This window comes from Battus philenor, unplaced genomic scaffold (genome assembly GCF_028537555.1).
Source record: "Battus philenor isolate CCGP_79_NKW_IND1 unplaced genomic scaffold, ilBatPhil1.0.hap1 SCAF_23, whole genome shotgun sequence".
Classification (NCBI taxonomy): Eukaryota; Metazoa; Arthropoda; class Insecta; order Lepidoptera; family Papilionidae; genus Battus; species Battus philenor.
Window position 1 is genome coordinate 6,181,239 of NW_027181686.1, and position 22,700 is coordinate 6,203,938.

Below are 22,700 nucleotides of genomic sequence, written 5' to 3' on the forward strand. Positions count from 1 at the left end.
AATGGCTAATAATTAATAATTTAACTAAATAAATTAATGATGAGATAATTGAATCATACACACAAAAGGTATCTAATAATCAAATTAATCAATACAAAATAAATATTTAAAATTATGTCCAGGATAGTAAAAAATACGGGAATTGAGAAACACTTTTGTATCTATAATATTGGTATAGATGGCAGGTGATTCTTTCTGATTTTAATTAGATGTCAAAGTGACAGTGAAAGTGATTTGCTATGAATTTTTTAGTAACAATTTTTTTCTCTGCCTGTATTTTATTAGATAGAAATGCTTTAATGTCTTTTATTTAGACCCTTTGCAATTTGGGCGTCCTTATTTTCATTAGTAGCGAATAATTTTCAACCTTATAAATTTTATTTTGACTACTATTTTATCAGAATAATGAGTTTAGTCGGAAAAAAGTGCGAATCGATATCGCTTTCTGAAACAAACCAAGACGATCTTATTCCAAGTGAAATTACTCCGGAGGACGTTCTCAGGTTGAATAAAATAACTGATACTTACCTCTGCACTCCAGAAGCTAACATATACGATATAGATTTTACGAGGTTTAAAATTAGGGATTTAGAAACGGGTACAGTATTGTTTGAAATAGCGAAACCTCCTACTGACTTTGGTGTCGACAATGAAGGAGGAGACGACGCCACGGAGGAACCTCTGGATCCAAATGCCGGAAGATTTGTGCGATATCAGTTTACCCCACAATTTCTAAAATTAAAAACTGTCGGAGCTACGTAAGTATATTTTAAAAAAAAATCCGTAAAGCACAACTATTTCAAAAAACTATAAGCTTATACATGAATTATTATTATTGCATTTTATTAACTATAAAAAGGAATTGTTTTATTTTTTGATATTTTAATAGTATTTAACTAATTATTACACTTTATGTTATATGTTATATTGAATTTATTGAATTAAAAAACATCCAAAAAATTTTTCCTTCATTCTTAGTTTTTTTTTTAAATAAATAGTTTATTTGTTACATTCTCAAACTAATTCCCTTTTATAAAATTGCAGGGTTGAGTTTACAGTGGGTGCTCGTCCTGTCAACCACTTTCGAATGATAGAGAAGCATTTCTTCAGAGATACATTGCTCAAAACATTTGACTTTGAATTTGGATTTTGCATTCCATTTTCAAGGAATACTTGTGAACACATATATGAATTTCCATCCTTACCACCTGATTTAGGTAAACATGTTTTTTGCTTTTATTAAGGATTTAAAACTTTTTTTTATATAATGCTAGTATATAGTAAACATCACATTTTTAATATAAACAACTATTGTTTGTGTTAAATTTAAAATGCATTTAAAAACAATCAACTTTTTCAATAAAAAGCATGACTTAATAAGTGAGACAGTCATCTTAACACAATGCCGGCCATGAAATATATTGTTCGGTATTAATCATTTCTCATTTTTACTTTTTTAAATGGCTAAGCATATTTTTTGAAATAAATAACATTGAAAAAAAAGTGTTCCAAAATTACTTAAATAAATCATGTTAAAACTTTGGTGAACAAAATATTATTTGAAATTATATATTTTAATAGATGTTGTTATGACCCAGATTGTAATTAAAATAAAATTGTTCTGATAGGAACCTCTGTCAATTTTTTATAAACATCTACATAATTCTTTGTTCCTTTCCAGTGGATGAAATGATTGCCGCACCTTTTGAGACTTGTTCTGATAGTTTTTATTTTGTGGACAACCATTTGGTAATGCACAATAAAGCTGATTATGCATATAATGGAGGGTTAAATAAGTAAAGTGGATTTATTTTAATTTATTCACACAAATGGCACGGATTCTTAACAAATTAAGCACTACACAAAATTTACTAAAAACTATTGATACAAAATTGACATGTAATTTCAGATTTTTTATTTTAATTTTTATAATTTGCTAGTAAGCCAAATAATGTTTATAAGTTAAGAATATTGAAAAGGATATTTTAGTTTATTTAATGCAGGTCATAAACATTCCACAATTAATTAAATTAATGTTTACTTTTGTTTATAGTCATGTAAAAGGTGATTTTATGCTCAGACTTCAATGTGTTCAAATATAAAAAAGCGCTTGTGTTTAACAAATGCTTTTATAAACTAAGTAATAAGAATTCTTATTAAAAAGAGCACAATGTGTTATTATTTTTAATAAATCATTGTACTAAACATAGCTTTTTAAAAGGCTACCAGAAGACAGGAATTGTTTAATAGATATGTCTCATACCTTTTAAGTGGTATGGTACCCAGAATTTAATTTGGCACATTGATAACAAAAGCCATATCGTCAACTTGGTTTTTTTTTAAATCTATTATCTTTGCTAAATCAACAGAAAGAATTTGAGCACTCTTACTTACAGATATAAATATAGACTTATGGACATCAATGTTTCTATTATTTGTATCTATAACATATTATAAGCACTGTGTTCTGTTTTTTTTTCTTTATGACACATAAAGAAAAAAAACAGAACACAGTAATTTGTTGTAAGCTTCGTTCTTCTGTGCAATGTGTCAAATCAAACACCAGGTATTATACACCGTTAAACATCATTCTGATTACAAAAAAGCATGTTATGATTTTGAAAAACAGGTTATACCAAAGATTAATTGATTTATGATCAACAACTTAAGGAATCTAGTTTTATATGCAAGTGTGGTAACGGTTCAATTTTTGTTGTAAATGTTGGTGTGGTTTCGATTTAATGAGCACATGTCACAAATTTAATAATTATTACTTGATTAAACACAGTTGTGAATTGAGCGGTTTGTTAGCACATAAATTGTTATTCTAGTCGGTCAGTACAATTTTTCTAAATGAAATTATTTATTGATAATATCTATGTTTTTTGGAAATTGTATGTGATACCAGCATGATAAATGGTGATAAACTACAGGGATTGGGAATTGGCTGTACAATGATAAATTAGTTTGTGTTTCATGGCTTTTATTTCCATTTAAATTGACGGAAACATGTTTATTTTTTTAAGTTTACTCTAAGGTTTACCTTTATTACTTTTAGGTTTATACTTTAAAACTTTGAAGTTGTTGTCAATGAAATGTCTTCTATAGAATGTATGGAATAATGAAATTTAAAAATTTAACTAAAGAGAAGCAGTAATGAAATTTTAGTAATTTATCAATAATGTCAAGTGTAATTTTAACACCAAATATTGGTAGTTTATAAAATTAATAGAAGTGTTCTTATGTACATGAAATTAGTAAACGAAATATGTTACAATAACTTGTGTATAATTAATACTATTTATTTATGTATGTTGTTAGATTTGCCCATTGTTGGACTGAATAGTCCTATTTTGTCTTTAACTAGTTTACTTGCTAGGTTGTAGGTACCAAACACGTTAATTATACAGAAAAGATAAACTGAACGTTAAGAGTCCAATGCTATGGAGTAAAGTGATAGTGGGCCACACCAAGCCTCCGCCATCTGAAAATATCGGATTCAAATCTTCGTGTAAGGGTCACAATGAAAACTTAACATCAAATACTTAATTACACGAAATACATACCATGCGAGTGTTATACACAAATGTGAATTTTTTTTAGATTATGTTATATTCATTTTATTAATAATAACTGCCGATAATCGTTATATTATTTCATTATAAATAATGACTACAAATTTACGGTAGTTGTAAAAAAAAGTGACAGAAAATTACAGGATTTGAACGTTAAAATATTTTTGTGTATTAAGTTAATAAATTTATTATTTTCATATAAACATTAAAACATTCAAATAATTTTTATCAGATATATTATTTACTAAGGTGTAAACGTTAGACGCAGGCCGCTTTTAGCCCGTGCTATCGGAAATCAATAAGGAAGGCCATTGTCAAACATGTCCAGACGTGTACGTGTCATGGTTGATGGAACGTCCACGTCTGGAATGATGATGGAGATGAAACGTATTGTTTATGAGTTCTTTGGGCAAATCTAACAAATATAAATATTAGTTATGTTGAGGCAACATTACGTCATCGTCAGCGGCGCATCGAAGAGGGGAATTCCATGGAAATGAAACTATTCATTTACGCTGGTATAAATACGGGCGTCGTTCGTATGAATATCACACATCTAGTTCACAGACCCTTCCGCTCTGTGAATTCTCTTGTAAAAACTCTGTGAGATTTCGGATCCGCGAGCACCACCCAGTCCGATGAAGCTGTAAAAGCCAAAACGCCTAACAGCGTCCAGCAACTTCTACTTCGGCCTTCGTGTCGATACTACCTCAAGACCTACCGGCCCTAGAAAGAATCCCACAGTTATTACAAATGATGCATATTCATTATCTATTTATTTTTTATATGCATTACTATTACATATGCGAATTTATAAACATGGTTGTTTTCCTTCTAACAATGGTTTCCGGAAATTATGTTAAATTTCAAATTATACTAAGGAAATGAACTTTTTTATATAATATCCAACTGTATTCGTACAAAATTTTAAGTTTTGTAAATTTTCAAAACCATTTTTAGAGTTATTTTGGGCTGTGGTCGTGAACAAAGTATCTTACAGAACTGAAAAACAAAGTTACAATAAGAAAACTGTAGTTAATTTAACGTTTGTTTGAAAAGGGCGGCAGTTTTCAAATATATTGAGGCTTCAAATTTAAAATATTTAAATTTACTGATTTGAAAATCTTAATGCCGTCCATACTTGTTTGTTTAACAAGTGTCCTTGCTTTAAGTAAAAATTTATAATACGAACTAAGATGTGTTCACTACTTACATCGTTATTCTATAAACTTAATTTTTTTTGTTTAATAAGCGTGTTGCAAAAATCGTGAATGTAAACGATCTCACCCTGTAGTGTTAGATGTCTTTGCTTGTAATACATTATTATTTCTTGACATAAGCATTTTTAATTATTACCCTATTATTTTTCCATTCGATCCGACCATCTCCCTTGGACTTTTACAGTCTTTTTTATCTACACAACTATAACGTAAGTATGATCATGTGAAAATGCGAATATTTTCGTATGTCATTGTGAAATCAAATATGGGAACCTCCAGTATTCAACGTAGTAGTTAGTATGTATATAAAAAGTATATCGTATGACTTAGGGTAAACATGACACCATTAAAACTTACCACAGGCCATCAGGTCCTGAAATTACAATAAAAAAAATTATTACAAAAACTAAATCTGTCAGGCGTTTTTTTTTAATTCTGATTAATATTTCACCTTAAGTTAAACACCTTAGTTGTGTGCATATATAGAAAGCACCAAATTGTTGTTTTCTGTGTGGCGTTTGGAGCTAGCGCCAAGGGAAGCGTTCTCCATTTTATTTTGAATTTTTATTTCAATCTGTTTTTGCTGAAAGCATAAAACTATATTGTATGCATAATTTCTATAAAATCAGAAGAATGTGAGCGTTGTTCTTAAACCCAACCTTCGCCCGAAATATGTAAATATGGTGCAAGACCGTCTTAATTTAATTATGTATGATAATAATAGAAAAACGTTTAACTACAAATTTGATTTTCATAAGAAAGTAACAGATGTTTCCGCACGCCCACAAAACTAGCGAATACATTTTCTGTATAAATAAAATATATGGCTTACTCTAGTTTTTTTGTTTATTTTTTTAAAAGCCATTTTAAATAAAATGTCACGAGTCGCTAATTTGTGTCTCAGGGAATACGAAAATATCCGAACACAGGCCATGCCTGGTACATAGCGACATGTGCTTTCTTTCCGAGAAAGAGGGGGGATACGAGATAAAAAATGTTTAAAGTTTATCTTCAACACTCGTCGCGAAATGTGCGATTTTTTGGACGCGTGGTTAGTGTAATTCAGAGATCCCCAAATTTTTTTGTGTCGTAGATCCCTTGCCATGTTTTTCCGGGTTGGGTAGACCCCCTACTTACCTGATATTAATTTCCTGTAAATTTCAAACTGTAGTGAAGTTTAGTGTTAAAAATTTTAAGTAAAAACACATGTTAATTTATACATTTATTAATTGAATTTAAATTAAAACTACTCAAAATTAAATTTTGTATCTGTTATGTAAAATATACGTAATATTAAATAAGCATAAAATAAACTATGTATAAAACAACATAAACAATAAGTTAATATTTTTAGTGAGAAGGATGAACCTGATGCTTTAATAATAAATTATCAACATTTCGCGTCAATTTTGTAAGGGTTAATCTTAAATCTCCTCGGCTAATGATGTCTAGTCTGTTTTTTCGTTAGGAGATTGGTAACAGCGCTGAACCCCCTTTCCACTAGGTATGACTATGGAAAGGAAATTAAAAATTTCCTCGCTGTATTCCTTAATACGGCATAAATAACGGGTATGTTGTTGTTTTGCAGTCAGAATAGCTCATATCCATTTTTAAACTGAACCTTAAGTTCTTCGTTTGTACTTAGTTTAGTCAGTTCCTCTTGTATTATGACATTCGTTTCTTCTATGTCACCATATGGATTAATTATCCACGGTGGTATTACCATAGTCAAAGTGCCCGGGTTTCTGGGACTTCTGGGAAAGACTGAGTGACCTAGGTAGAGGCCGATATGCTTGAGACAGTGGGTTCACCTGTTTATTAAATATGGGAGCCGTACCTGGGTTTCTGGGACTCCTAGGTGGATCTGGTTGTTTCGCTATCGGTGTTACTCTGTAGTGATATGAATTGGTAGACTTCAGTAGCTGGAGCATAGTTGGCAGCGGGCGTGCCCGTCGTGTGGGAGCCGTGCACAGTTTGGTGACTCCCGAGTGCGTTTCGTGTGTCAGTGCGGGTTCAGTTACATGTGTTGAGTCTGTGTCTATTTGAACCTAAAGTTAAAATGCGAAGCAGATTGATTGTAGATTACACTGTTTATGACAGTAGTCTTAGTGTAGTATGTTATACAATGTAATGTGTATGGCGGCGACACTCGTGGAGAAGTTAGATGTTAAACATCATACACCAAAGCGGAACAGAAGTTAAATTAAAACAACATTAAAGATTAGACAGTTTAATTTATATTTCAATTCAACAACATAACACATGGACACGAAAGGAATGACAATATAAAAAAACTGACTTACATATTAGTGTGCGTGCGAGCCTCGGCCCTAAGTATGTGGCACTATTGACAAGACGCACACGAGATATATGAGGACACTTCTACTTTGTCTACTTCCACTATCCTATCGCTAACGTATTTTAAGACAAGATTAGCACTGTGGGAGTCGTAGATGCGCTAATGTGATGTCTGGATGAATAATTGGTGTAAGATTTTGTGGGCGAGCGGAGCCGACGGGCGAGCCTAGTGTGCCGACGTAGTGCAGTGGGCACGCGCACGCACCGGTGACGCGGGCGCAGACCTTTTGTTTCAAACAACAAAGGCGCAGCTTTGTTCTATTGCCCGCTGTCGCTCGGTCGCGGAGCTCAGTGCGCCCCAGGATCCCACCGCGAATGCACGTTCTTTTTACTCGCCCTCAAGCGTTAACAAATATTTGTTCGTGCGTTAAATAAATTGATAAAGTGTTACAAACATCTTTTAATTACACCCTAACACTTTAGCACTTACTAGACTTCGCGTATTCCAATAAAAACACAACAATAAGAATTCTTTTTTATACACGTGTCAAAGAGGCCCCGTTTTAGGAACTAATACCAAAATTGCATACTGTAAAGAATCATTTAAAATCCAAAGATACAAAATACCATTTTTGTGATATAACACTATTCAACAAACTAAGTAAATATAGTTGCTTTAATGATATATAGTAGTTATATGTGTAGTAATATAGTAAAAAAAAAAGGTTTAATGCAGTCAACTTAAACTTTAAGAATCAATTGAAGATAATGTCGTTTTTTGAGGTGTAGGTTTTATGTTATTACCATGTACTTGTTTCTTAATATAGAATTTATAATTTAAAGAACCTTGATTTACAAAACTGGCAACATATTCACAAGGAATGACTGCACATTTTTGATTTTTAAAAATATCTTCTATTTTAACGGTATTGGATGTACAAGCATCTGAATACAGATATTTTCTTTTCGGTGTATTTTTGTTGTAAATATGTAATTCGTAATGCCATTTATCAGCACTCAGATTGGTGCCTATAAGCTGAACAGCCATGTATATCATACCTGCAGCAGCATCTACTTTTAAATTAACCAAAAAATTGTAATTTCCTACCAATACCAAATAAATAGCTCTGTTGTCACATTTGATATTCAAAAGGGTCATTTCAGTATTAACATCCGCTTGGCAGTGTTCAGGATGAGAGTCCATGAAGTGACTTGATAACTGGTTTATTTTACCTAAAAATATTTAATGTTAAATAAAAAGAAGTTATCATAAAAAGCCCTTTTACTAAACACTGATTTTACAATAATATACATTCTAAAGAAAACTTAAGCCTTGGGTATATGGTTATGGTTATTTATAGACAGATCACACAAGCAAAGGAATGAATGCCATCAAATGAACTCTGATCTTTTTTACATTATGCTACAATGAAGCCACCAATGTAAGTGCTACCTATGATATCATGATATCTATGAAAACTTAAGACTTGAAATTTGATAAGTAAATTCCTTTCGCCAAGTAGATGTCAACTATCAAGATGTTTTATGAAATTCCACCTGATAGGTCTGTTAAGGATATGTTCCTTTTAAAAATAAATCCTTTTAAACTTTATGGATAGCTTTTATAAGTTTACTTAAACCTTGGTCAGAACATTAATTTCAGCTGCGTTAAAATTACCAATATTAGATTATTATTTTAAATTACATCTAGAAAAGGAGATTCAGAACTCACGTAGTATGCGTATGTTAGCGGATTAATTACGTGACGGTATGTTTACTTAATAAAGACATTTTTAATGCTTTGTAACAATTGTTGTATTACTTTGTTACTAGTTGTAGTAATTTATTTTAAATGTTGTATTACTTTAACATCTTCGAAAACAGAACAGTTATTAATTATTCACAACTTACCTCGCCAGAAACATTGTCCAAAAACAGAGGCAAGCGGACACGACATTTCATTAAAAGGGCATTCTTTTAAATGAATAGCCATTGTTTTTGTGTTGAGGTATAGTTTGCAGCCGTCAATTTTGTTTGGACAATAGATTTTCTGGATACCATGTATGTTCACCTATAAATATATAAAAATTGGTACAAAAAATTTCAAACGTTTTAGTTTTATCTGTATAGGCTTTTTCGTGTATTGCTTTTACGTCACCTTAGCTTTAAAAACTCTGGATGTCTTTTCATTTGTCTCCGTAGAGCAACTCAGCTCTGCAATGTACGCTTCTAGAGTTCTGTTTCTTATATCAGTTATCAATTTACCACAATTGCTTATACGGCATTTAACAGATGCATCTTTACAATCTTGACAAGAACTATGGCCAATGCTACATTGGAAGATAATTGAACCGAATTTATTTCCACATGAAGGGCAATTAATTTCATTACCGCCGATTTTATTCTTGGATGTTGTTGACCTAAAACATTAGTAACATATGACACAATAGGTTTTTGGAGTGTAATTTAAATGTAGAATGGTTATTATTCTAAATGAAATAAAATGTAATGTTGTGAAGTAAATTTAAAGCTGTTTCATACAGAATAGTTATTGGAATTACATGTTTATTTATATAATCGCAGGAATATGAAAAAGGGAGCGACAGTCACACAGCCTATGAATAGCACATTTTAAAGACATTTGTTATTCTCTAATAACCTGTTAAGGTGGCATTACTTCAAGTATGTCGTTTATTGCGGAAAGCACGCGAAAAAGGCGGCCTTCGTACTCGATGGCCTTTATCCATTACTAAACAGCGGAAGTAAAATGTCAATGTCGAACAAAGTAACACCATAAGCTGTAATCAGACCCCTCACATATGCAAGTCCGTGCTTCGCGCTAGCTGATCTGCGCGCCTTTCAGACTCCAGGTCATACAGATCAGGTTTATACGGAGGGCAACGGGTGCATGATATGTACGCAATAGAAATCGGCATGTTGATATGCAACTACATAACCACCAATTCATAATTTTGACTCTGCTGTGTTCAACACATAAATTCATTGATTGTAGGTGCCGCCACCTACAATATGATCACGCCACGTGCATAGATCTATCCACCGTCCTGAGATCGAAACACGTACCTTGACTCGAATTTTCAGACGCGACAACTATTAAGAGGACCGGTAAGTAAAGTCGCTTTCTAAAGTTAAATTCACATGACTACATTGTTAACAAGTTTTTATTACTCATCAACAATATATTCACCTACGTTATCAACATCCTTTTGCCATCTAGTATACAAATTTTCAATGCCGGAGCGGTAAAAAATCAATCGGTTTTCCTGCAAAATATGTCGACAGATATGACATTACTCTCCGGTCCTCCTAATATAAGACAAGCCACGTACACTGCACACTGTCATCGGCGCTATTCGATAACCAACCGGTCTCGACATAGTCGTATACCACAGGGGACGCCAACCCCCGATCACACTAGATGGAAGCTTTGCTGGTGTGTCTTTTGCCACTTCTCCCAGCGCTAACGCTTTCTGAAGTGTTATTAGTGATATCAGCCAGGCAGTGACATCCCAGTCCAAAAAATTTAATTTAATTAATATCAATGTAAATACTTTATATGGGTGAATGTATATCTAATTATTGCTGTTAAAAATATTAAACCCAATATATTAAAAAAAGAATTTTCAAAATTCGAATTATTACATATTCAAATGAAATATGTTTACTATCTGTCTTTGTAAATTTTCTTTCTGGCTAAAAGTTATTAGCCAGTCGAAGTCCTATATAAAAGATAAACTAGTATAACATATTTCGCAGTGATCAATTTATACATGGTGATTGGAAATAGCTGGAAAAGCTTTACACATTATTGCTGACAAATGAGCAACACATTCATTCCTTTAAAGCGCTTTCACATGTATATTAAAATAAATACCGTATCATTTTGAACTGACTGGAAGGTGCCGGAGGAGCGGAAGGAGTAGCACTGCAATAAAGAGAAAACATTGGCCATTATTTTGGATAAACACGAATTAATAATGATTTATAATTAACTAACCTCGTCGTAATATTACTTTTTGTATGTAAATTTTGTGCAGTTGGTGCGATATTTTGATTTCTATTTATTGTGTTTACACTTTGTGCTGGTATGGAATTACAAGTACCAACAGTAAAACCAGAAGAAGTTCCCGGTTCCGTAGAGTGTTGACCAAGATTTGGATGTATGCTATTATGGTGACCACTTGCTTTATTTGCCACAGGCGCTGCCCTTTCACTTAAAACAATATAAAATATAAATATTCTCATCAATAAGTAGAATTAATAAAATTTGATCAAGTAAAGTTAACAGATTAGTTTAAAAATTTAATATGACATTGACGTCGTAATATTTTGAGGACCACTTTGATTTATTCACGAATATAAACTCTTCATCCGGAAATTACTTAATCAATCAATCAATTAAAAAATTGGTTGTTTTAATTTACTTCCGGTATGTATATGAACTAATATAGATTATCATTAGTGTGAGTTTATCGTTACTTTATAAAAGAAAAGTATATGAATTTTTAACATTATTTTAATATAACTATGAAGTTTACAAATTAAAAATGAGAAAGAAACAAATATGTTGGCATTCATTTTATACAGGGTGATTGGAAATAGCCGGAAAAGCTTTAAACGTTACTGCTGGCAAATGAGCCACACACATAATCACTCCTTTAAAGCGCTTACGCATATAATTCTGTATAATAAAATAAATACCGTATCATATTGAACTGACTGGAAGGTGCCGGAGGAGCGGAAGGAGTAGCACTGCAATAAAGAGAAAACATTAGTCGTTATTTTGGATAAACACGTATTAATAATGATTTATAATTAACTAACCTCGTCGTAATATTACTTTTTGTATGTAAATTTTGTGCAGTTGGTGCGATATTTTGATTTCTATTTATTGTGTTTACACTTTGTGCTGGTATGGAATTACAAGTACCAACAGTAAAACCAGAAGAAGTTCCCGGTTCCGTAGAGTGTTGACCAAGATTTGGGTATATGCTATTATGGTGACCACTTGCGTTATTTGCCACAGGCGCTGCCCTTTCACTTAAAACAATATAAACATAAATATTCTCATCAGTAAGTAGAATTAATAAAATTTGATCAAGTAGAGTTAACAGATTAGTTTAAAAATTTAATAAGATATTGACGTCGTAATATTTTGAGGACCACTTTGATTTATCCACGGATATAAACTCTTCGTCCGAAAATTACTTAATCGACCAATTTAAAAATTGGTCGTTTTAATTTACTTCCGGTACTGTATATGAACTAACATAGACTGTCATTTGTGTGAGTATATCGTTACTTTATAAAAGGCAAGTATATGAATTTTGAAGATTTTTTTGATATAACTATGAAGTTTACAAATTAAAACGCTTGAGCCATTCCCTTTCAGCCATGGCGACTTTCCACGGCGGTTGCAAAAAAAGTACTGCTGAAAATGAAATAAGGACTGTTGCAAATATAAATAGAAAAATATTAAATTAATTGGGTGTGAATATATATTTTTTAAAAACACTGAATAGTCAGTGAGTGCGCATATCACTCAACGGGAATAGCACAATATATTAAAAATAAAATAAAAAAGTAAAATCTGGGTTGACAGAGGATTCTCTTTGTTCTTTAAGATGGTTGTGAATTTTTAGTTACTTTTTGACAGCAATCATCAATCTAAATGCGGACTGCCTTTTTCATTTTCTCACGATTATTGATGCTCCGGGGCGAGTTGAACGTTTTGCGTATGTTAAAGACCCTGCGACAACTGCGCGTTTATTTCTTTTTCATTTTTTTTTCATGGTCCTGACTGACCTTCATTCAAATCAAGATCTTTCTCAACGTAACATGCTTTTCTCTTTTCAATAAACGATCAAAGATTTGTATCTTTACTTCTAAAGAAATAAATTTTCTCTTGGACGTTGTTTTATCTTTAGTCGACATTGCTTGGCGTTGAAGCTTAATGTCTTACAGATGACAAAATTGTTCATTAACAAACCGTGGCTCGACGTAGACTACCAGCTCGAGACACTTTTGTTTTCAGGCCACGGAGATGAAAGTAAATACCGTAGGCAAAACTATTCGGAAAACTGACTGACCGACTCTTCGAGGATCACACACGCATCTTAAACTAGAAGTATAGCAGGCATTGCCTAATAATTAAACAACAATTAGGTTTTCCCGCTCTGACTGGGAGTACCTCAATGTATGTGCGTACCTATATAGTTTAGGCTAGAAATATGGTTAAGGACTTGGATACATTTCCCGAACGCAGTATCTGTCCTAAAGATACTCACTCGCAAACCTCGACAAGGCTGTGGAAGTTCATACATTGCTATATTTACAAAGGATTTGCAGTTTACTCAACATGTTATAGCTAAACCGTGTTATAGGATGCCTTGTTGTAGGAGGGTTTTAGCAATTTACAAATCGTGTTATAGCAAGACCGGGTTGTACGACGGCAACTTGTATTCATAAACATATTAATTGTAGTTGAAGATAATAATTAAAATTTTATTTAGAATGCCTTCTGAACTGATCATATTAAATACAGATATTTATATATTAGGAATTGTTAAAAATAAATAAATTGTGTTATGTTTATTACCTTCTTATAACCACGTTTCTTTGAATTTCCTGGAATCTTTTTTCATAGAGTTGTTGTTGCTTCTCTAAAGTTCTTTGTAAAGAATCCACATTATTAACAACCCTTGAACATATATTTAAAGTTTAATTACAATATTACAAAAGCATGTCTTTGATTGGGTATGAGGTAACTCCTAAGGCCATTCATATTATTAGAAATTTAAACAAATGTAATTCACTGCATATCTATCTGTACGAATCTCATTCACTATCTATCTGTGCAATAGTTAACCTAAATGGTTCTTTACTGTTTTGGCGACAAAACCCATAAACTGGATAACTTCGACAAAGTACTGGTTGTAGAGATAGAAGATGGTGACAACAGATTTTTGTGGGCACTTATAAACCTGCTTGGGTATACTATAATATTTTTTATACTTATTTATTAAAAAAACTTCATGTTGTAGACATAAAACACTATGCATGTACTGCACACTATTGTGTGTGTTCAGCGGTGCGTTGCAGTTTTTCAACATTATGCATTTAAGGGATAAAGCAAGACTTTATCTGGCCTTGATTCTGTCAAAATTTTCAAAACAGACAAACCGTTAGTGATGAAAATTATGATTAATGATTAAATTTAAAAGAGGCCTCTATCATATCAAAACTTTTTATTTTTCAAAATGATTCAAGTAATATTAGAATAAAAATATCTTTATGCACATACAATTTACATGTTATTCAACAATTGGCACACTTTGTCAATACTCAAACAAAATAGAAACTTGAAATGATAACTAAATGCAATTTGATAAAAAAGTAATTAATATACAAAACTATGGTATAAACATATATGTCTATACTAGTAAGTCTCTACTCATTTAAATTTGCTATATTGATTTTAATCATGTACTATGTTTAAACAAAGTTCTTGTTGTGGGTACAACTTTGCATTTATGCCATAAAACAAAAAACATGTATTACACAAAAAAATTTATATTATACAGACCACATTGACATCACCATGGGGAAAAAAAGAATTAATGAAGTAATGACAATGGAATGCCCACTTTTGAAACTGAGTTAGCCTAAATTTTTAATAACATAGGCTACCTTACTTTTTAATTATGGCTTACAACTATATGTAGAGGAAACAAGCTTATTCTCAACTAAATGATAAAAGCTAAATTAAATTTTAATTAAAAAGAATTCTAAACAAAAATAAAAGCTTTAGAATCGTTCATCACTGTATGCACTGGGCACACATTGTAGATTTTGCTCAAAAATCTCTATGAGAATTATATCCCAGCAGAAGGAACATTACAAGCTATTATATATTATTTAAGTCGAAAGACGTCCACCGCTAGATATAGATAGATAGATCCCCCCATATATCCAATACGACCTATTTGTTCTTGCTTGCAAGAATCTTCGGATGTCCTTAGCCCTATGTTCAATTTACCTAGTTAGAAGGGAAAAAAATAGAAACCAGAACGCCATTTCGCTTTGCTCCAATAAAAATAGCATATGAGTGTAATACATTTAGAATTCTTTAAAATTTATCAGTAAATTCAAAGAAAAAGTCATACGTAGTAAATGACTACTATGGTTTTTTCTTGACAGTGAAAAAGTGAAATTCAAAAGACTCATTCTGAAATTTTACACGAAATTCGATGCTAAGTGTGTTACTCGCATCTGACTCAAATCAACAATTATTATTGAAAAAAAAAAAACAATAAAACGTACCTTTGCATTTCCTTTGTAGTTGACTCTTGATTACCCATTGTATTTACAATGTAGTGCTGTTATCACCGACGTGGACTTTATTATATTTTTACTTGATTTATTGATCTAAGTTATCTTATTACACGAATATTATTCGGTAGGCTTGTGTAATGGTCGAAAAATATTCGAATGATTTTGGGCACCACAAGCTTTTACGAGTCGAACTCATAAGTCGGAAACTGGGAAATAAGTGAAACTGTGTTTGAAGCAATGTTCAATATGGTAGGAAGAGACAAAGACAAAGTATCTACTAGGAAAAGTACCAACCATAGACATTTAAAGGTTGTATCAATCATAGAACTATATATAGAAAAATATCAATTTAAAACACAAGTTCACGACAAAAATATTTAAAAAAGTACTTTCAGGTACAAGGTTTGTGCAATACTTTTGAATATCGTCTTTCATTTACAGATAAACTTTGTAACTGTATATATACATATTATAACGGCAATACATATTTCATAACTCAGTATGTTTTGAAATGGTCACAAAAATTAAAACATATTTAATTGTTATAGGAAGTAATTATTAGTAAACGTAAAGAATAAAAATAAGAAGCAGTTCGTTTATTAGATAAAAAATAAATAAATGTAGAATACATGACACGATGTAAAACACATTTTTATAATACCGAAAGACGTTTGGCCTATAGGAAATATAAATTTTGGTTAGCTTAAGTTAGATTTACTATTAGTGTCAGAAAGATTTTGGAAAGACACAATTATTTACAAACAGTCGGCAGTGTGCGTTTTCTTTCATATATCCATTGGTGATTTGGGTTCACGCTGATAATTTTTTTTTTCAAATAATTTTTTATAAATTCTTCATACATGTGTCTATTAAAAAATCAAAAAATATTTCAAGAACATATACTTTGGGCATGCGGTGCGTCTTTTATCTTTTTCGTGGGCAAATCCGGCATGGGATACCCCTCTGCTGCCGGGGCAATGAAAGGACTATGTCGTACATACTCCTACTGACTAAAACCCCATGGTTTCTTCGATGCCTTTGTATATTCGGCGTCAGAGTCAAAGTAATGAATTGATAATAAAAAAATATTTGTTAAACATGAGACCAAAGTTTTTGCTATTGAAAAAACATTTCGTTAAGTTTTACGGTTCTTCCATATTTATTCTACAATTTAGTAATTTTTTTTATTATAAAATTGGAAAAGTGATATTTTAATGTTGCCATGAAAATTTACCCATAGGGAAAAGTTTTTTTGTGTTACACTTCTACTTTGCGAAATGAACTCCGTGAATAAGTTTTAGATTTATGTATAATATAATTACATAAGAATTTTTACCATCCAAGTGAAATTGTGACTATAAAGGTGTTATTCGAGTATAAAAAATATTTAAAATGCCTCATTTCAGAATAGAAACAAATGTCCCCAAAGACAAAATTCCAAAAGATTTTTTGACGAAAGCAGTGCCAGTTCTTGCTAAAGCTCTTGGTAAACCTGAGCAAGTATGACATTTTTGTTTTAGTACATTATTGTTAAATCAAATAATTGCCGTTAGAATAGATTTTTTGATTAAAGACTAGGTCACTTTACATAGTATGCCACAGCTTCTCTCCTACTTTCTTATATTAGTTCAAAAACTCTTTATTATAACTATACCTATCATTTACTTATATTTAATAATTTTTGACAATTTATTTTGTGGCAGAATTGTTACTAAAATTGATATAAAAGAAAGATTCAAATTGTAATCACATGTTGGCATTGTAATCATAATTTTCTTGAACATGAAAATTTATGTGAATGAGAAAGAAAACAATGTTCTTTCTCATTCACATAAATTTTAGATATAAGTTGGTATGTCTCATGTCTAACATTCCAGTAATTAAAAGGATAATGATGCCCTAAAATCATCATATAGTAACATTCACATATTCATTGTTTGTCAAGGTAAATAGGAGCTGCATCATTCTTAAGATGAACTCCACCAAGCAAAGTCTAATAAACATTATTAAAGAGAAATTTTTACACAGTGCATCTTTTTTAGTAACGAAAGTTTTTTTTTAGTATTGTGTGGTGTCTGTCATTCCCGATGTTCCTATGAGTTTTGGTGGCAGTACTGAACCATGTGCTATAGCTAATCTTATGTCAATTGGAGCTCTTGGAGTGGAACAAAACAAGAAACATGCCAAAGTTCTTTTTGAACTGGTTGAGAAGGAATTGGGTGTATCACAGGACAGGTAATAATTATTTATTTAAAACTTAATACAATTTATGTCTAATTGAACCTTATTGCCAAAGGTATTCTCTACCACTTCACCATTTGGATAATGCAGAGATAAGTGAAACAAAATAAAATAATGAAAGATAAAAAAATATTAAAAAAGTCAAATTGAGAAAAATAATCAGTAAGATAAAATTACATAAGTTTTTAGGGCCCACATGGTGCACAGTAAAAACCTATTAGTGGGTAAATTTTCAATTAGTCATCTGTATTTCAAAGAAACTAAATTAGAAGACTACATTAATTGTAATGTTTTTATATGTAGTACTTTTTTTTAGTGAACTACTTTCACATTAATGTTTCTAGATGAGAAACATTTATCAATATCAAAGTTATGATTACTTTAATAATTTGAAAATAGAATTGTTTTTAGATTTCTTTGAACACAAGAACAAAATAACAGATAAACATCTAATTTATTAGCTTAGAATTGATAAAATAATTTATCTTTTATTTTTAAATCAATGGAATTATGTAATTTAGGTGTTACATCTTGAACTATCTTCCAACCTGTGGTTGTTTGTAATTAGTTAGTTATTATCAGCATGTAAAGTTTATTTTTTTAATTTAACTTTTCTTTTGTGTAGCTGCAGTGTACTACTATAAAAAAAGTATTTTTTATGTAAACATTCATAATAATTTGCCTTACTGGGCTATGTTCGGACAAACCACTTTTTATTCAGATGTACAAATTAGATTTGTATCATAAAATGATGCTCCTGAGAGTGCATTCAGGCTCAGTTACTGAAAAGTGATCAAGTTTACAATTTCTTTGCCTCCACAAAACCATGTAAAGCCACAAAGACCAATGTGAAAACAGCATTTGAGAATGAAATAGCACAAAACCCTTACCATAACAACTTGCACTGAAGTTAATGTAATATAATAAAAAACTGGTGGTGGCAAAATTTTTAAATTGCAATATTAAATTTATATTAGTAATAATGAACCAACAGATGAAGTTCTTGTCTTGTCACAACAGTCTGGTTTCCACAAGAAAATGACATTGCATTCATTTTGCATTGTAGATGAAAATTCAGTAAAAACAATTAATGTTAGTATTTTGGTGTTTCTTCTCTTTTCTTCCGTTTAGATCGGTATCACTGCAACTTTCTACTTGACACCAAACTGCCTGTAAACATTATTGTGATTAGTTGTAAGGTAAATACAATATTTATGTGTTAATGAAGAGTCTTCCAGCAGCCTTAACAAAGATGTTGAAATGATTAAAAAGGTATAATTATGCATATGATACTGTATTGCATGATACTATTATATGATATATTATCCTAGACATTGATTGTCATGGTACATATATATGCTTGAAAGTATATATACTTAGTACACTTTCTCAAACATCTTAAAACATTTTGAAAGACCCTATATTAAAATGACATAAGCTTCATAAAATAGTGAGAGGATTGTAATTTAGAATATTTTGTTTAATGGGCTAATTTTTGCAGGATGTACATCACTTTCCAAGATGAGCCTACAGGAAATGTTGGGTTCAAGGGCACTACTTTCCATGCCATTTTTGGATAAATCACTCTAATCTTCATTTAACAACCTAAACAAACCTAATGTTCCTTTTTCCTTGATCTTATTTATTTTATTCTCATTCCCACCAACACATATAATCAACTGTGTGAAATGTTATATTAAATATTTTAACATAAATATATTGTTTAATTTTGCCTTTTGTATTCCCAAGTATTGTGAAAAATGAGGATGTTGAAAACTTTTATGACACATATTTTAAAAAAAAATTAAATATTAGACTGTATATCCTGCACTGAAATCGGGTGTGACTTACGTCCTGAACGAAGCCACAATTCAAGAAAATGAGTGAATAATCTTTGACAGATGACAGTTGGTGTAAAAGCTAAATTATAACATACAACCCGTGGCCTCAGGACTGTGAACTACCCAAGGACAAGAGTGGTATTATGCTTCACCCGAGACAACGGAGAGGTTGTTAAGACGGCCATTGTACTGTTCGACGACACCATCAACATCACCCAATGTCCCCACCTCACGTCGTGCGACGTTGCGGCGGCCAGGCTGAGAACTGGGGCTTGGGAGATAGGGGTGGGGTCCGTCTATCTGGAGCCAAATACGCTCGTTGGACCATACCTGGACCAGATCGGCAAAACATCTAGTGGGGCTGCCAAATGCTGCATTGGATAACCTGGAGCTGCACGTGCTTAACCGGGGGTTTGAGCCGACGTACGATACCTATCGGAGTGGGCGACGTTTCTCTAATGGTGTAGACATAACTGCTTGCTCGATCGAATGGAGGGTTGGAGCCTCGTGGATAATGTATCTTCATCCGACCACAGGGCAATTGTTTTCAGTCTGAAACATGTGAGGTCCCAAGGCACCGACGTCGAGCGAACCACACGGAAGTACACTACCCGTAGGACAGACTGGAGCGAGTTCCATCTAATTGTCGATCGGCTGCTATCGGGTCGCTGTCTGACGCCTACCGAGGTGAATAAGATCAACGAAAAGAGGGCGATGGATAGCATGGTCGGTCGGTATGTGAAAACCGTGGGTGATGCCTGCGAGTTGGTCCTGCTGAAGGTCTCCAAGCGCAGGAGGGCAGAATTGCTGTGGTGGTCGGAACAGCTCCGTAACCTCATCGCTAAAGTCTTGAGGAAAAAGAGACGGATCAGGTACGCGAGACCAGTCCGTAAGGAGCCAGTCTGACGCGAGTATGTCGACGCAAAGGAGGTCTACCTCTTCGAGGCTAGATGCGCTCATACTCAAAGCTGGAAGTGGTTCTGTGAGAGGCAGGATCGCAAGACCAGGTGGGACGAGACCTATCGAGTGACACGTCACATGGAGATGAGGCGAGAGGACGTCCCCTTCGTCCAGTTAGGTCAAGTGCTGGACGCAACGGGATCAGTCAGCTTGCTGGCGGAGGTCTTCCTATAGTGATACCATATAGTATAGTGAGACCATAGTGCTGTAAGAGCGAAATCCGATGAAGTCAACGCGGGTGGCCATGATGACACATGCTACCCCACGTTCACGATGGAGGAGCTCCGATGGTCCGTGTCGAATTTTAACGCCAAGAAGGCACCTGGCACAGACGGACTTATTGCAGATATCTGCCGTGCGGCAGTTGTAGTGAACGCCGTTATGATGGTCACGTTCTCCAACCGGTTGTCTCGGTCTCTCTCACTTCCTTACGAGGTGAAAGATGGTCCGCTATAAGGTGCAGACTAACAGAGTCGCTGGCCCGTAAATCTACGGCGCCTTGTCTCTCCTGGAAGAAGTGGGGAAGACCGGGACACATTGTCACGCGTTCGCAGACGTTCGCATCGTGCTGGTCTCCTCGGGGCAGAAGGCACAGAATACCTCGAGTAAGTTTAACAAAGTTCTCGCCCATGTACATAGATAGGGAGTCAGAATTAAACTTAGGTTCGCCCCTCTCAAAACAAAGGTGATGGTGGCTTCTGAGTATGGGAGGTGAGCCGCTTGGCCTGACTAAGAAGATCCTGACACCAGGTCTCACAGTTGATTATAGGCTTAGGTTCACTAGCCATGTGAAGATCGTGAGCAGGAAGGCCCAAGGCCTCTATCGTCAGCTGTGCTAGGCTGCTAAGGCATCTTGGGGTCTGAACTCGGAGTTGATCATAGCAATGTATCTGGTGGTGCTCGAGCCGACGATTCTGTATGCAGCGATTGTATGGACGCCGGCGGCTAGGAAACTGCTGGTATGAAGGCAGTTGGGTGCGGTTCAGAGGGGCTTCTCTCAGATGATCGCGAGGACTCACAGGACCGCACCCCTGCACTCGGCCCTTATCCTTGCCGGGCTGCTTCCTCTGCACCTACGGGTCTATGAAGCAGCTTATTTAATTTAAAGTCTAGTCAGGTGCGGAATTCTCTTGCCTGGGGTAAGATGAGGAAGCAACCCCAATAGCCACCGACAGCAGGCGCATAGAGGATAAGGTGGGTGCAGTGTTCTGCGCTATGCGAGACACCGCACAGCTGTAGAGTAAAAAGCTCTAGTTGGGCAGCTTCTGCACTATATACCAGCCAGAGCTGCTAGCACTAGTGGAAGCGACGGGGTACGCGGCCGGCGGGTCGGCGCAGTCATGCGCTATACTGAGTGACTCGCGGTCCGCCCTTCAAACAGTCACAAAACCGGACAACATGCACCTCTTAGCGTTAAGAGTAAAATAAAACATTATAAAAACAAGAGAAAATGGGGAGAATGTAAGGCTTTATTGGATGAAAGCGCACGTGGGGACGGAGGGGAATGAGAGGGAGCAACTGGCTAAGGACGCGGCCTTGAAGTGTAAAAGAAGACCGGATTATAAGGAATTCCCTATCTCATTCGTCAAGCGACAGCTTAGGCTGGGTACGCTTGACGAAAAGAATAGGAGGTATATGAAAGGAACGACGGTATCGACAACGCAGAAATTTTTCCCGGACGCCGTCGCGGCTTATTGCGCGCTCCGCAGCATGGAGGTGGACGCGGTCTTGTCCAGCTCTATACGGGGCATTCTCAGGATTCTCTGAGTACCTTCATAGGTTGAAGCTCAAAGAGTATCTCTCTTGCTTCTGTGAACCGGGCGTTGACCAGACCGTGATCGAATTGTAGCCGAATGCCCCGCATTTGGAGGGCTCCGAATCGACACCGAGTGCCGTTTGGGGAAAAAAATTGAGGAGGCGACCATCATGATTGAAGAAGGAAGAGATGCCTTTCTCAAGTTCTGCAGCTTGGTGGCAAAAACTGTGATAAATAAAAATAAATAAGTAAAACAGGCAAGAAAAAATGAGAACTAGAATTAATTATATGAGGAAAAGTAAAAACAATAACAATACTGTAATCGTGATAAATTAAGGAACTGTCATATATACAATAAGAACTGTGATAAATATAAAAAAGTGACATATTTAAAATAGAAAATAAAATCCCTGTTCCCACATAAATAGCGATGGAACGAGAGATCCCCAAAAAC

General features: G+C 34.0%; 3 protein-coding genes across 4 annotated transcripts; 2 read left to right on the forward strand and 1 right to left on the reverse strand.

The window, feature by feature from the left end:
* The first annotated feature begins 239 nt into the window (after positions 1–239).
* On the forward strand, positions 240–2,037 carry unc-119 (unc-119 lipid binding chaperone). The gene is made up of 3 exons (XM_068767283.1): positions 240–758; positions 1,045–1,217; positions 1,682–2,037. The coding sequence occupies exons 1-3, from the start codon at positions 406–408 to the stop codon at positions 1,798–1,800; spliced, it is 645 nt and encodes a 214-aa protein (XP_068623384.1). The 5' UTR covers positions 240–405; the 3' UTR covers positions 1,801–2,037.
* Positions 2,038–7,009: 4,972 nt separating this feature from the next.
* On the reverse strand, positions 7,010–15,692 carry LOC137924106 (E3 ubiquitin-protein ligase sina-like). 2 transcript variants are annotated; one of them, XM_068767430.1, is made up of 9 exons: positions 15,437–15,692; positions 13,713–13,784; positions 11,939–12,154; positions 11,816–11,866; positions 11,112–11,327; positions 10,989–11,039; positions 9,252–9,513; positions 9,005–9,164; positions 7,010–8,326 (listed from the first exon to the last, which is right to left on the reverse strand). In XM_068767430.1, the coding sequence occupies exons 1-9, from the start codon at positions 15,472–15,474 to the stop codon at positions 7,842–7,844; spliced, it is 1,551 nt and encodes a 516-aa protein (XP_068623531.1). In that variant the 5' UTR covers positions 15,475–15,692; the 3' UTR covers positions 7,010–7,841. The 2 variants fall into 2 exon arrangements, with proteins under 2 accessions (XP_068623531.1, XP_068623530.1); XM_068767429.1 differs by having other exon boundaries at positions 13,713–13,814.
* A 1,009-nt stretch (positions 15,693–16,701) lies between these two features.
* Positions 16,702–19,404, forward strand: LOC137924194 (macrophage migration inhibitory factor-like). The gene is made up of 3 exons (XM_068767558.1): positions 16,702–16,948; positions 17,511–17,683; positions 19,191–19,404. The coding sequence occupies exons 1-3, from the start codon at positions 16,841–16,843 to the stop codon at positions 19,267–19,269; spliced, it is 360 nt and encodes a 119-aa protein (XP_068623659.1). The 5' UTR covers positions 16,702–16,840; the 3' UTR covers positions 19,270–19,404.
* Positions 19,405–22,700: the final 3,296 nt, after the last annotated feature.

What these genes read in the sequence shown, in the direction of transcription:
- unc-119 (XM_068767283.1), top strand. Translation starts at nt 406, where the DNA reads ATGAGTTTAGTCGGAAAAAAGTGCGAATCGATATCGCTTTCTGAAACA. An exon ending in TTAAAAACTGTCGGAGCTAC is followed by an intron (nt 759 to 1,044) that starts GTAAGTATATTT and finishes ATAAAATTGCAG; the next exon opens with GGTTGAGTTTACAGTGGGTG. An exon ending in ATCCTTACCACCTGATTTAG is followed by an intron (nt 1,218 to 1,681) that starts GTAAACATGTTT and finishes GTTCCTTTCCAG; the next exon opens with TGGATGAAATGATTGCCGCA.
- LOC137924106 (XM_068767429.1), bottom strand. Translation starts at nt 15,474, where the DNA reads ATGGGTAATCAAGAGTCAACTACAAAGGAAATGCAAAG. An exon ending in AAAAGTAATATTACGACGAG is followed by an intron (nt 11,040 to 11,111) that starts GTTAGTTAATTA and finishes TCTTTATTGCAG; the next exon opens with TGCTACTCCTTCCGCTCCTC. An exon ending in CCAGAGTTTTTAAAGCTAAG is followed by an intron (nt 9,165 to 9,251) that starts GTGACGTAAAAG and finishes ATATATTTATAG; the next exon opens with GTGAACATACATGGTATCCA.
- LOC137924194 (XM_068767558.1), top strand. Translation starts at nt 16,841, where the DNA reads ATGCCTCATTTCAGAATAGAAACAAATGTCCCCAAAGACAAAATTCCA. An exon ending in CTCTTGGTAAACCTGAGCAA is followed by an intron (nt 16,949 to 17,510) that starts GTATGACATTTT and finishes GTTTTTTTTTAG; the next exon opens with TATTGTGTGGTGTCTGTCAT. An exon ending in TTGGGTGTATCACAGGACAG is followed by an intron (nt 17,684 to 19,190) that starts GTAATAATTATT and finishes TAATTTTTGCAG; the next exon opens with GATGTACATCACTTTCCAAG.